The sequence below is a fragment of the Cnephaeus nilssonii genome, assembly GCF_951640355.1.
Source record: "Cnephaeus nilssonii genome assembly, chromosome: 15".
NCBI lineage: Eukaryota > Metazoa > Chordata > Mammalia > Chiroptera > Vespertilionidae > Cnephaeus > Cnephaeus nilssonii.
The window spans coordinates 10,623,571-10,637,335 of NC_137086.1; the positions used below are offsets into that span (position 1 = coordinate 10,623,571).

At 59.2% G+C, this 13,765-nt stretch overlaps 1 protein-coding gene across 5 annotated transcripts in view; it reads right to left on the reverse strand.

The window, feature by feature from the left end:
- DNMT3A (DNA methyltransferase 3 alpha) overlaps positions 1-13,765 on the reverse strand; it is a 96,344-nt gene that overhangs the window by 8,982 nt on the left and 73,597 nt on the right. For 4 of the 5 annotated variants that reach the window (XM_079792006.1, XM_079792009.1, XM_079792008.1 and 1 more), the window contains exons 7-20: positions 8,799-9,014; positions 8,385-8,543; positions 7,880-7,987; positions 7,477-7,633; positions 7,016-7,165; positions 6,866-6,910; positions 6,070-6,149; positions 5,498-5,610; positions 5,184-5,367; positions 4,846-4,930; positions 2,968-3,113; positions 2,107-2,197; positions 1,773-1,921; positions 747-832 (exon numbers count right to left, since the gene is read on the reverse strand). In XM_079792006.1, the coding sequence (XP_079648132.1) occupies positions 747-832; positions 1,773-1,921; positions 2,107-2,197; positions 2,968-3,113; positions 4,846-4,930; positions 5,184-5,367; positions 5,498-5,610; positions 6,070-6,149; positions 6,866-6,910; positions 7,016-7,165; positions 7,477-7,633; positions 7,880-7,987; positions 8,385-8,543; positions 8,799-9,014 (1,769 nt within the window). Of the gene's footprint in view, positions 1-746; positions 833-1,772; positions 1,922-2,106; positions 2,198-2,967; positions 3,114-4,845; positions 4,931-5,183; positions 5,368-5,497; positions 5,611-6,069; positions 6,150-6,865; positions 6,911-7,015; positions 7,166-7,476; positions 7,634-7,879; positions 7,988-8,384; positions 8,544-8,798; positions 9,015-12,345; positions 12,459-13,765 lie in introns of those variants that run through there. The other variant, XM_079792010.1, reaches the window with a different exon arrangement.

Genomic DNA, 13,765 nt, shown 5'->3' on the forward strand with positions numbered 1-13,765 from the left:
TGGGACTGAGGAAGTTCCTACACCTTCATGCAAATGACAGACAGGGCGATTACACAGCTGAGGCCAGATCAAATGATGTTTCCAATTTACAAGTATTCTCCGGGAGGCTTAAAATCCACACTCAAAACGTTCTGGAAAATACTTCCCTCCATAATAGGTGTCTGGCGTGGGTAGACCTCACGCTGCTTTTCAACTGCTTTCAACCAGAATTCCTCTCCTCACAGGCCCTTCTTATAGTGCAATTATTGCACAGAAGAAATGAAATTTTCTTCATTCCTGGATATTAAAACCTAGCTGTGTGACCTAATGAAGAGCATCCTTCCAGCAAAAGACCTGAAGCCAACTGAGTGTGGACAGTGAGGTGGGGCTTCAAACCTGCATGGAGCTGCTTCCAGACTCCCTCCCTGGACCAGCACATGGTTGGGTGTGGGCACCTCCTTCCCATCCCAACCCCTTTCTCCATGACTTGACCTCAGACCAAGGGCCAGCCAACTCTACAGACATCGCCAATGGAGAACCAGCACTCACCTCGCAGCACGCTGGTTCTCCCCGTGCCGAAAGGGGGTGCCCTTTTAAAGGTCCCATTTTCCACCGCTCGGTGTTGGCTTCTCAGGCGAGTATGTTCTCTCCCCTGACTCCCCTCCCTCAAGAGCAGGCCGGAGCTGGCCCGAGAAGCCCCCTCTCCGGGCTGTCCTGCCTGCAGACACCAACCCGCAGCCATCCCCGGCCCGGGCGCGCTCACCAACCTGTTCATACCAGGAAGGTTCCCCCAGAAGTAGCGGGCCCTGTGTGCAGCTGACACTTCTTTGGCATCAATCATCACAGGGTTGGACTATAAAACAGGAGAGAGTTAACGATGAGCGAGAGAGGACGAGGAAACGGTGCCAGGAATGTTTGCGGGCCCGGATGCTGAGGAGGCCGCACGCTGGGGCGGCCTGAAGCCACCGGGAAAGCCAGAAGGAGACGTAGCCCGTTCCACCGGATCTTACTGGAACCTCAGAGACCAGCCCACACCAGCGGGACATTCTGTGACGATGGCAATGGCCTCCGTGTGCACTGCTCACCAGCAGTCCCTCCCCTCCCGCCGCGGGTGGCTAATGAGCGCCTGAAATGAGGGGAGTGTGACTGAGGAATTTTAACGTGTATTTAAGTATCACACGTGGCCAATGGGGCTTGGTGAGAGAACGTTCCAGCAACGGTGCACATGTTCACTGAACACCCTGACCGTGAGCCAGACAGACAACTGGCAGTGACAGACCAGCACCCTGAGGCCGGGAGCGTGGGCTTGAGCTCCTGGGCCGCCCGCCCCGAGGCGGCCTCTGTGCAGAAGCCCTCTGTGCACGGCTCACACCAGGCTCAGGGCCGAGCCGGACCCACGCTATGACACAGGTCCTGTTTCCTTCCCGGGTGTCACAGAGCATCTGTCCTGGCTGCTGAGGAGCGAGGCTGAACCATCGATTTTGGCATCTCCTAGGATCCCCCCCGTGAAACACCACACAGAACCCAACCCCGGGAGTGGGGCCCCCCACCCTCTTTACACTCAGGTCCTTCAAGTCCTAAGCCGTGCACCTCCCCCGAGAGAGAGACCCGGAGTTCTTCCGGGCGGGCCTACTTCCTCCCCATCTCCCCAGGAAGCCCCAAGCTTCCCAAACGGGCCCTTTGCAAAGCACAAGTCCCCAGCCCCCAGCTGCGCGATGCACAGGAGAGGGTAAAGCGGCCTTCCAAGGCAGAAGCCACGAGTGAGCCGGCCAAACCAAGGGGGCTGGCTGTACCTCGAGAAATCGCGAGATGTCCCTCTTGTCACTAACGCCCATGGCCACCACGTTCTCAAAGAGCCAGAAGAAGGGGCGGTCATCTCCCTCCTTGGGCCGCGCGTCGTGCAGGAGGCGGTAGAACTCAAAGAAGAGCCGGCCAGTGCCCTCTGGGAGGCGGGAGAGAAAGCCGTCAGCTGGGCTGTCTGCAAGACAGTGGTGTGGCTAGGGCACGGGCCGGGGAAGGGAGGGCAGGGCCGTGGGGAGTGGCCGTCCCAGGGCAGAAATGACCAAGTAGGAAACCTACGTGCAGAAGCACCAGCCGAGAAGGCGGCCGGGCGAGCACAGCACCTACCGTAGAGTCCCTTGCGGGCAGGGTTGACGATGGAGAGGTCATTGCACGGACTGCCCCCAATCACCAGGTCGAACGGGCCCCACTCCTGGATCTGAGCGGATAAAGGGAACGTAATGGGCTTACTGTCCAGAGACAGAGGCAGAAAGGAAGAGAGAGATTAACTGTGAATGTGGCAAAGAAGTACTTGGCCATGGGGAGAGGAGACCCGGCTGCTTGGTACACTCCCCACCTGCGTACGTTCATACATATGTACTACGCACAGGCACACATACTCTGAGCCGCCACGGGCCAGTCACCGAGGCCCTCCGGGCTCCGGCTCCTCTACAATAAAGTGAAGGGGCTGAACTGGACCCTCTGAGGCCAGCAGGGAAGCCAGTGTTCCCAGCAGGGGAGGCAGCCCCTCGCGAGAAGGCTGAGCGTGAAGGCGCTCTGTGCTCTGCGCGCTTTGGGCAGGGTGTCCGGGCCGTCTGCATGCCCTTCGGGATTCCTGAGGGCCCACAGTCTCAGGGGCAGACACAGACACCAGAAGGGCAGAGGGTGACTTAGTCAAGACCCCGCGGACACCCTGAGAAACGGAGGCTGGTCAAGCTGCCGCTGGAAGTATGAGGACAGGCACCTCACCACCATCCTAAGCGCTCAACTAAAACGGGCCCTGAAATTAGCCAGAGCGCAGCCTGAGCCCCCAATTCCCTTTTCCCTCTGCCCGTCGACCTCACGACAAGGGGGGAAATGGCAGAGGGACAGGAAGAGAGGCTGGGAGAAACATGGCAAGGAAAATAAATGAACAAAACGAAAGGGGGTTGGTGCTGAGTGTGAGATGCAGAGAAGGCGGGGCGGGACGGGACCCCAGCACTGACATACATGCTTCTGCGTGACGCTGCGGACGTCCCCGACGTACATGATCTTCCCCTGGTGCCGCACCATGCCCACCGTGATGGAGTCCTCGCACACCTCCGAGGCGATGTAGCGGTCCACCTGAATGCCCAGGTCCTTCAGCACCAGGAGCCCTGCGCCAGCCAAAGAGCACGGGCACCGGTCACCTCCGGCAGCAGGTCTGTGCCGGGGGCCCTCCGGCCAGCCGGACACACGGGTCAGCGATGGCCTGAGCCCCACCCTGCCCAGGAAGCTGCCTTAAATCCCCCGAACCAACTGAACATCAACGACAAAGACATCGAGGCTGCTTCATGTCTAGCTCGATCTACTTCAAAGGTGGTCAAGGCCAGGACAGACCAACCGGACAGGAGGCGGTTTCAGGATCCAGGGAGAACAGCAGCTGAGTTTTGGTGGCCTCCTCTTTGCTGCTTCTCCATCTTTCACACACTGGTCCTTCCTTCCTTATCGCTCCTTTCCCCCAAACAGCACATCCTGCTGCAACTCTCCCCATCCTTCAAAACCCAACGTAAATGCTACCTGCTCTAAACATGTTTTATCAACGCCCTCCCCTCCCCGAACTCCCTCCCCTCCTCTGTAAGCCCCCAGCACTCCGCGCCCCTCTCCACCTCGTTAGAGCAGTGAGCATTCCTCATTCAGCTTTTCTCTTGGGCTACAAATGTCTTTAAGACAGAATAAGAGCATGAGGTCTCATCCAAGCGTTTCCTCCTGAACTCACTACAGGTACTTCCTCACCACGACCCCTCACCGGTGCTTGCTGAATTGAGGCAACGAAACAATGAGAAGAGACCCCGCAGCTTCAGGAGCAAGAGGCTCCTGTGCTGCCCTTTCTTTCCCATGCGCCCACAGACCCCCACCCCGAGGGGCTTTGACAGCCTCTTGAGGTGCCACAGGGTCTAAGGAGGCCTCGAGGTTCTAGCCCGCGAAACCACAGCCGCACACGAGCCTCTCTAGGTTCACAGAACATCGGCACCGAGATGAGAACATCAGACAAACGTCTGGCCTGGGTGCCATCCCGACGCCGGCCCTCTGGCCAAGGTCCCGGGGCTGGGACTGTCCGTCTCCCTCGGGTCACATGAAGGCAAGTTCTGAGGAGAGTGACTCCTTTCTGAAGGACGGAGGAGCCCAGCCTGGGAGCAGCCACCTTCCACGAGGGCTGTCTGGCAAGGTCAAGAACCACGGGAAGAGAACAGTGCCCGCAGTGACCCGGCTCTCCCTAAAAGATCATGGCTAAAGTATATAACGAGTGTGTGTAGGGAGGCCTGTCACAGCAGAGGATTAAATAATTATGGTGCCATCCCGCAATGGCATCCTATGCGGCTCTTACAAATAAAGAATGTAGTTCTATACTGATGGACATGAGAAAGTCATCATAACGTCGCAAATGAAAAGGCAAGTTACCTCTCACCGTCCCTGTTTTATCTATGTGTGATTACATAAACGCACACACAGAAATCTAAAACCACCTTCACCAAAACGCTAATCATAGGCTTATGGGCCGTTTAAATATTCTCTGCTCTCGCTCACAGAGTTTGTGTTTTTACTGCGACTTAAAATGCAAACACAACACAAGGTGCCATGCTTTTGTGTTGGCCGCCGTCTGTCAATAATCTCTCAGTCGCTCCGTCCTCTGCTGGGAAGCTCCGCCCATTAAGACAAGTCCCCGCCGGACATGCCGGTTTGCCACTTATTTCACTTTCCATTGAACGGCGTCCTTCGGGGTAATGCCTTAGCAGCGGTGACGCTCACTAACTGCAGTTTTGTCCGAGCTGAAGACACGCATTCCCAATCAGGGCTGCCCGTCCCAGGAGGAGGGTGCAGCCCCGCTCGGACCCGTGCTGCTCTCACCTGTAGCAATTCCGTCAAACAGAGACAGCACCCGGATGGGCTTCCTCTTCTCGGCTGGGACAGGTGGGTAAACCTTCGGAGGGTCCTAGGCAGTGAGCACAGCAGGCCAGGTGAGCGCCCCGGCGTGTTCCCCGGCTCCGCATGCCCTCCCAGCCCACCGTGAGCGAGATCGATCGGCTTTCTGACCCCACACAGCCGGCGCGTGGCTCGGGCACCCCTGTTCATCGCCCGGCCCCACGACCAACTGAGGCACCATGGCTTCAGCCGGGTCCGCCCTCCAGCTCCGGCAGGCGGGAGCGGGTGCAAAGGGTTCTAGGGCAGGCCCGGCCAGCACTCACAAATTCCTGGTCGTGGTTATTGGCGAAGAACATCTGCAGCCGCGAGGGCCAGTCGTCCCGCCGGCGCAGCAGCCCGTAGGTGCCCTTGTGCCCGCACATGTAGCAGTTCCAAGGGTCTTCTTTGATGGCTGCCTGGGCGGCGCCGGGCCCCACCAAGAGATCCACGCACTCCACGCAAAAGCACCTGAGGAGGCCCAGGGTAGCAGTGGGACGCCCAGCGCCAGGCCCGTCCTGGATGGAGCGTGGCTGGGCAGGTGGGCAGTGGGAGCCCCAGCACCCACCCAGGAGGGCGGGCCAAGGCGGGGGCCCCTCACCTGCAGCAGTTGTTGTTCCCGCACATGAGCACCTCGCGCCCCCCACAGCAGATGGTGCAGTAGGACTGGTAGCCGTCGTCATCGTACTGGTACGCGCACTCCAGGAAGCAGTTCTAGAGGGCAGGTGGCAGTCACACCCTCCGCCAGCCCGGGAACCCCGACTCAGCCCTGGAGACATGACCCTGCCACCCATCCAACCAGGGTCTGGCCTAAACCACAGATCAGCGAAGGGGCCAGCAGGTCTCCGGACCCCAGCAGTGGACAGTAGCAAGGAGGCCTGGGCGAAGGCTGGGGCGGGAGCGGCACCCTCTGCCCCTAGCTCTTCCCCTGAGGGCGCAGCAACCCACCCGCCGGCCAGCTTGTCCTCCCCGCTTCACTAGTGACTGTGACGCTGAGTCCACATCTGGGGACTAGGAGGGGTTTTACAGGGGGAAAACTTTCAGGAGGAAAAAGAATGGCAAGTCAAACACTTGAAGCCAAAGGTCTGCTTTATCAGAACTTGCTGCTTCCACAGCTAACGCGGGGGTCACCGTCAGGCCAGAGGTCAGGAGGTGGCATCCTCAACAGCCTACCTTGCAGTTTTGGCACATTCCTCCGATGAAGAGAGGGTGTTCCAGGGTGACGTTGAGGCTCCCACACGAGATGCAAATGTCTGGGAAGCAGAGAAAGCAGAGTGAGCGGCACTGCAGGGCCCCCTCTTGCCTTGGACCAAAGCCAGTTCCAGAAAAGCTACAAAAAGGGGACGTGCTGGAGCTGCCTCAGGCAACAGGAGGCACTGTGGCCCCAATTTCAGAAGCCCTGTCCTCTCTCAGAGCATCGATGCCACCATCCAGGAGTGGCATCTGACAGACAGAGACAGGAACCCACCAAGGAGAACAGGGCCCTGCCCTTGGGTCTGGAGGTGGTCCTTGGCAGTCCTTAAGTCCTGGGCCCCTGCCCCCATCCTCCCCAGGCCTGAGGGCCCTGGGCATGACACACCATCACTAGGCCAAGGGAGACAGACTTGGGATGCTAATGACCACTGGATGAGAGAAGGTGATGAGAGATGTTAAGGCCAAAGGGTCAGGTTCAGGCAAATTCAATCAAATACAAGAGGGGCTACCCTCTGGGACCCACGGGAGTGTCACCGATCCTAATACCAGCCGACACCATTGACAGGTCAGTCAGATCATGGCACCAGAAGATAGATATGTGTGTGACGCAGGCTGGAGGTGGGGACACATGCAGGCTGACCCTGGGACTGAGGACTGATGTTCCACGTCATGCACACCTTGCTCAGGAGCCATGCCTCTGCCCCAGGCAGCCCACTGGGAGCCAGCCCACCTGCCCGTCCCGGGGAGTCGGCGTCCAGTGCTCCCGTGGACTCACCCTCGATGTTCCGGCACTTCTGCCGCACCTCGTACACCAGCCGCTCTGCGGAGGGAGGGAAGCCCAGCATCAGAGGAGGCGAGAGGGCCTCGCCCACTCCTCTGAATGCCAGCCTCGCCACGCCACTCTCTCCAGAGCCAGGCTAACTACCTCTTGTGCGTTCGTCGATAATCTCCTTGACCTTGGGCTTCTCGGTTGTGCTCTTCCGGGGCTTTTTGGCTGGTGGGGGCGGTGCGTAGGCAGCTGCCTCGGGTTCAACCCACATGTCTGTGTAAACTTCTTTGTAGGGGTTCTTCTCCTCTGGATGGCAAAAGCAGGGAATAAGGTCACGATGCCCAACTGACCAGGAATCCCAGCTCCCTCTCCTCCCCCATTCCACCCATAATGGGGTGCAGCCTGGTCCCCGACGTGTTCCTTGCTCTCAACTCTCTGGGGCCAGCAGGCCAATGGGGAGCAAGTTATCCTGAGTCCCAGAGCAGTACTGCCCTACCCGAGCCCCGGGGAGGGAGACCGTGGCCCATGGATGGAGGCCTGGCAGCCCTCCCGAAGCATGGCTTCCCCAGGCCTGGCTGGCAGGGCTCCAGGAGGCGAGGCTGGGCCCCCGCGTTTACCTTCTGGTGGTTCCAGGCCCTTGGGGCCAGAGGGCTGGAACCCTCCAAGGGCCCATTCGATCATCTGCTTGTTCTGCACCTCCACGGCCTTGGCAGTGTCGCTCTCGTCGCTGTCATGGCACGCTGGGAACAGCTTCCCGGCTCGGCTGCTGGCCACCTGGGGGGCAACATGCATGGGGGGTTGGAGGGACAGGCCGGAGGGCAGACTCCCAGTAGCGAAGGTGGGAGGAGGCGCAAGGAAGGGGAGGACTGGAGGAGAACGCCTGAAGAGTGCAGAAAGGAAGCGAGTGAGACGGGGGAAAAAGGAGTCCACGGGCCTGGCAGGCGGACCCTCTGCCCAGGCCTAGCATCGACATTTCGGCGTCTAGGCCAATAGCGGTCCGAACCCCCGAAGGGCGCTCACCTGCAGCACTTCGTAGATGGCTTTGCGGTACATGGGCTGCTTGTTGTAGGTGGCCTGGTGGAAAGCGCTGCAGAAGGAGCTCAGCGGCATCAGCTTTTCAACGCACACCTGGGGGGACGACCACGGCCCTCATTTTTCCTCCCACACTCATCAAGCCCCACCACCTGCCTACCAACAGGCAAGGAGGCATCAGGCCTGGCCCCTGTGCTTGAGAGGACCGGCTGCCTCAATAAATAACTGCGTGATGCAAAGGACCTGAAGGCAAGTGGGAGGGATTCTGGGGAAAGGGTTCCCAGAAGGCAAAGACTTGGCTCAGCAGGCATCCTAGCTGTGAGGCACCAGTGCAACCTAATGACCTCCTGGGCTTGATTACCACACACACAGAGTGGGGGCAAGCAGAGCCCACTCCTACCACCCAACTCCAGACCATGCCCCAGCCAAAACCGTAGGCCTTGGGACCGAGACCCCACCCTCCCCCAGACTACCGCCAAACCCCGTAACTCACCACCGAGAACTTGCCGTCTCCGAACCACATGACCCAGCGGGTGCCTTCAGCTGCTCGACTCCGGCCCGTCATCCACCAAGACACAATGCGGCCTGGCCACCAGGAGAAGCCCCGCAGTTTCCCCCACACCAGCTCCCCAATGCCAAAGCCCCGGCCGTCCTGGATCCCCAAGGAGCAGAAGTCATTACACAGCAGTCACGAGGCCCTGCCACCCTCATCCCCCCACGGCAACCCCAGCCCTGGGCATCTGAGGGTCAGGACAGCCAGGAGGGAGCTCCGTCTGAATGGACCAAAACAGAGCAAAACTGGGGAGACGGAGAGGCCTGGGATGAGGTGGAGAGAGGAGAGCAGGGCGGGAGGAGCAGGCAGTGGAAGGACCCAGGACAAAGCTGGACGGGGCAGCAGGCCGCTCACCTCGTACTCCGGCTCGTCATCGGCTGCTTTGGTGGCGTTCTTGTCCCCCGTGTCAGCCCCCACAGGCTCAGGGGTTGTGGCCACAGTGGGGGATGCGGGGTCAGTGGGCTGCTGCACGGCAGGAGGGCTGGCCTCCTCCACCTTCTGGGACTCGCCGGACCCCTGGTTTTCTTCCACGGCGTTCATCACTGCAATCACCTTGGCTTTCTTCTCAGCCTGGGGAAACAAGGAGCGGAAGTTACCTTGACCGCTCCGGGGATCAGCAAGGCCACCTCACACTTAGGGTGCTCCTCTCAACCTCTTTCTGGTCTGGAGACAGTGATGGGAGGGGTCAAGGGCTGGAGAGAATTCTTCCCTCATCAACTCAACTGGCCTGCCGTGGAAAACAGAGAGATCCGAAGTTGAGAGGCAAACTCCAATCATCTGGCTCAATTCCAGCCTTCTCCCCTGCCTCTCAGGCAGTCTCCCTTCCTGGGCTGATCTTTCCCAGCGTATCACCATTACCATTCGCCCACCCTCTGGCGTGGAAGGGTTAATTCTATTCAGATATGAAATGTGCATCTTCATTCAGGCTCCAGCCTCTCCTGTCATGTTTCTCAGTCAAGAATTGGGCTTCTCATCCTTTTCTCCACAATTTCCCTGGGCAGCCAGGAAAATCTGTGTGGCTCCTAGACCACGATTCTAGTTCTGTTGTCAGGTCTACTATGAGGAAAATCACTGCTGTGTTTCCTTCCCCACCTGCTTGAGCACCACGAAAAGCCCCATACGCGCTTGCCTGCTTCCATGCTGGAGTTCTTAGGATTAAATCCACTGTACGTTCTGTTACCAGATTCACCCCTCCCTTCTCTGTGTACCTTTCCGATCCATCTATAAATACACTTATTCTTCCAACCATTATTTACTGAGCACAGGCATCCTCTCTGCCATCCCACTGCCAAACTCAACCAAACCCAACCCCTGTCCTACTTGGACAGCCTCCATCCTTTCGTCATTTCAAACTTCCATCTTTCAGACTCTGCCCCATTCCTTCTCACAACCTGCTCCGGGATCCCCATCACTCTACAGAGGACCATGAAAATCCTTGATACATGCTCTGGGGGCTGGCCAACCTCATCTCACCCCAGCTACCGAATCTACAACACGTGGCCCTCAAACCCAACGCTCTGCACCCATTTCCACCACACCAGATCCAGAGAAAGAAAATCCCATCCGTATGCCTTTCAATAGGAAGCTTTTCCCCAGAGCTTACGAGAAAGAAAAAAGTGTCAGAAAGCAACACGGAGTACCAGAGCTCTAAGCTGGAAGTCAGAGCATCTACATCTTTCTTAGCCTTGCAACTCATTAACAGCTGACTCTGGAGTAGTTCCTTCTCTTCTGAGTTGCTCCAACCTAAAAAGGCACTAACTGGAAGGGTTTCTTTTAACCTTTCCTGACTATCAAGAATTCCAGGGGTGCGCCAAAGCCTGTTAATGAACCCCCAGATCCCAGGGTTCCAGGTTAAGAACCTTGGTCTTAAACGCAATGGTCTACTCTCGTCGATTCATTTCATTCAATCTTCAAGTCTTTGTTTCTGGGCCAATCGGCTTCCTGTAACGATTCCTAAAACACTAATGATAGAAGTCCTAGTTCTTTCTCTGACTCAACAAATTCTAAAATGGGAGAATTTATTCTTTGCCCCCCAGCCCACAAACAGCTGGGAGAATGCAGAGTAATTGCTCATACCACCCTAGCCCCGTTCTCACCTGGCACCTGGTGGAACTTTGTCCTCTCCTTCCTACCATCAATTATCCACCACCACCTCCCCCACAAGGTGTGACCAGGTAGGCACTCAACCCTAGGCGGGAGGAGGATTCTCCTCTAGAATCCTCAGCTGGGGCAGCCTACCCCAGTGCCAGACCCCTTCAGATGAGCAACAGGAGTAGAGCTGTTTCTGCTCCCTTCCCTCTTCCTCCTCCTTCAGTCACGTTGACTGATCTAGACCAGGGTGATACCCTGGGTGACCCAAAGACCCCGTTCACAGGGGTGACAAGGCCCCTCAGCCAGAACAAGGTGTGTAGGTCGCAGAGGGCAGGAGGGAGGGAGGGAAGGAGGGAGGGGCCTTCGGAGGGAAGGAGCTGAAGTCACTTCCACAGCGAGCGGCACCAGGTGGGCGGGTGCTGGGCTCCCCAGGTCTGAGGAGAGTCGTGCCTGACACACCCTTCGTCCTCCCCCTCAGCCCCTTTGTCTCTCTTCTCCATCCCTCCACAGCCAGTTCCTGAACATTCTTCCTCCCCCACAACTTCCCCCAGCTTGTCAGGTGCTGCTGCTGACGGCTACGAAGCGCCCCCAGCCCACTAGGTGCGGGAGAACACGCAACCCCAAACAGGTTTTGGCAGGCGGCGGCGGAGGAAGGGGGGGCCTCCGTCGTGACACGGCCAGCAGGGGCAGGGGAAGGAAGAAGGGGTGGGTTAGCAGCAGGAGGCGAGAGAAAAGGGGAAGAAGGGGCCGAGACGGTGGCTGGGTGGGGGAGGGGCCTCATTAGAGGAGTCTGCCCAAGGTAGTGAGGGAGGGAATGCCTGTTTTCCCACGTTCACTCCAACCCGTCTCCCCGGGGGCAAACAATAGGAGAAAGAAGGGTTAACTCAACCTTGGCGTTTGGGCTAAAGGCTCCCACCCTCGGATCAGAAGACCCCACTCCCGGTGGCCCAGAGATTGGGCATGATCAGGGAGACACTACACCCCCCACCCCACCACCACCACCAGTGTGGCTCAAGGAAGCCACTTTGCCGGGAGTTTTGTCCAGCCTGGAAAGCCGCTGGTAACTCCACTCCGGTGGAGCGGGGCCTCCCGGTCCAGATCTCTCTCCTCCGGCAGCTGTCCCACTTCCACCCCCCTCCAGGCTGCTTCCTGTTCCAAAGGTCAGAGGTCTGGGCGCCCATGCGGACACCCTGCTGGGGCAGCAGATCCTGGGCTGTCCCAGGAGCCTCGCAGGCCGGAGTCGGGCTGGTCCCCAAGGCACCCGCTGCGGTCCCACACCCCGTGTCAAGGTTGCACGGCTCCCTCCATCCCAGCACCACTTCTTCCTGGCAGCCCGCCCGGTGGCTCCCGGGGACACGCAGGGGAGGAAACGATCCCTCTCAAGAGGCTGCGAGGTTGGCAAGGCCCGCGGACAGCGTGGCCCACCAGCCAGGAGCACAGGTCAGCAAGGAAAGGCCAACAGCCCATCTGCCGGCCAGCTCAGCAAAAGCGTGGCTTCCAGCCCGGCCCCCAGGCTCCCAGCGCCCTGGCCAGGGCCTGCTCCCCGGAGCTCCCAGCCCACTGCCCCGGCTCAGGGCTGCTCTTCCTGGCCCCCGAACCGCCAGGTCCCACCTGGGCGCAGCGAGGAGTGGGGCTGGGACTCCGGAGGAGGGAGTGGGTGGGACGGCAGTAACTTAGCATCTCGGAACTCGGGCCAGGCAGCGGAGCCAGCTCGCGCGGGCCAAGGCAGCACACTTGACTCTTCCCGGCCCAGAGATCCTCCCACCGGCCGGGCCGCCCTCCCGCCCCCAGCCTCCGTCCAGGAACCTACCCATAAGGCCAGGTGCAGCCCCTCTGCGGTCCGGCTCAGGTGTGAGCCCCGGCCCGGGAGCTCCGTAAGTAGCTGCCCGCCTGGGGGGAGGGGAAGGGGGCGAGGGGGCTGGGGGCGGAGGGGGCCAGAGGGAGGGGGAGGGGGTAGGTGGGGGGGGGAGGGCTTGAACATTTTCTTTGTCTAGAACTCCAGGTCACGTGGGCCTCGCTGGAGTGCTTGGTTGGCTGTGAGAGGGCCGGGGGAGGGGGCCGGCTCTCCGACGCTGGCAGTGGGCCAGCCCCTCTTCTCCCGGCCGAGGGGCGCGGGGGCCCGGGGGCGCGGCTGGGCCTCCGCGGGTTCCCAGGGCCTGCCCAGCCGGGCTGGAGGCGGTGCCCGCCCCTTCCTCCCGCCGGGCCTCCCCGCCCCCTTCCCCCAACTCCGCGGGAGCTCCGCTCGCGGCTGGGGGGGGGGGGGGGGGGGACGAGGCGGGGAGCCCTCGGGCTGCGCTGCAAGGGAAGGAGGGCAGCCGGGGGGGTCAGGTGGGAGCGCGGGCGAAGGGAGAGAGGAGGTTCCGGACCGGCTGAGAACCGGGAGAAAGTTGTTAAAAGTGAGTCTCAGAAGCACAGCGAAAAAAGAAAGGAAGGAAAAAAAAAAAAAAGCTTACAGATGAGCGAAGAAGCCCAGTAAGTTGTAGGGAAACTCCAAGCGCACAGAGATGGACGGAAGGCGCCGCACTGAACCGAGCGCGTCCTGAACGGGACGGGGTGGGGGTGGGGGTGGGGGCTCCTCCACGCTGTAGGTGGATGGAGAGGGGCGCCTTCAACAGCTGACAGCAGCGCAGGCTTTGAAAACCTCTTCCTGGCCAAGTCACTGGGTCCCCTAGGTCACTTTGGGTCTGCCTTGAGGGGGGGCTAGTTCAAAAGTAGAATAGTCCCCCCATTATGGGGGGGCGCGGAACTTTGTCCAAGAGGACACCCCTCCACCCCCACCCCCATAGGTGCCTGAAACCTTGGATAGTATCCAACTATATATACCGGTTTTTTCCTATACGCACATACCTATGATGAAGTTATAAATTAGGCACAGTAAGGGATTAACAGCTAATAAAATACAATAGACTTGTGAATGTGGTCTCTGGAAAGATCACTGGCCCAGCCGGCATGGCTCAGTGGTTGAGCCTGGACCTATGAAGGAGGTCTTGGTTCAAATCCCCATCAGGACACATGCCCGGGTTTCCGGCTTGATCCCCAGTAGGGGGCATGCAGGAGGCAGCCGATCAATGATTCACTCTCATTATTGATGTGTGTGTGTGTGTCTCGCTCTCTCTCTCCCCCTCTCTGAAATCAATAAAAACCTACTTTTTAAAAGAAATATCACTGCATTCACCCTTTTTCTTGTGATGTAGGAGATGATAAAATGCCTCCATAATGAAATGAAGTGA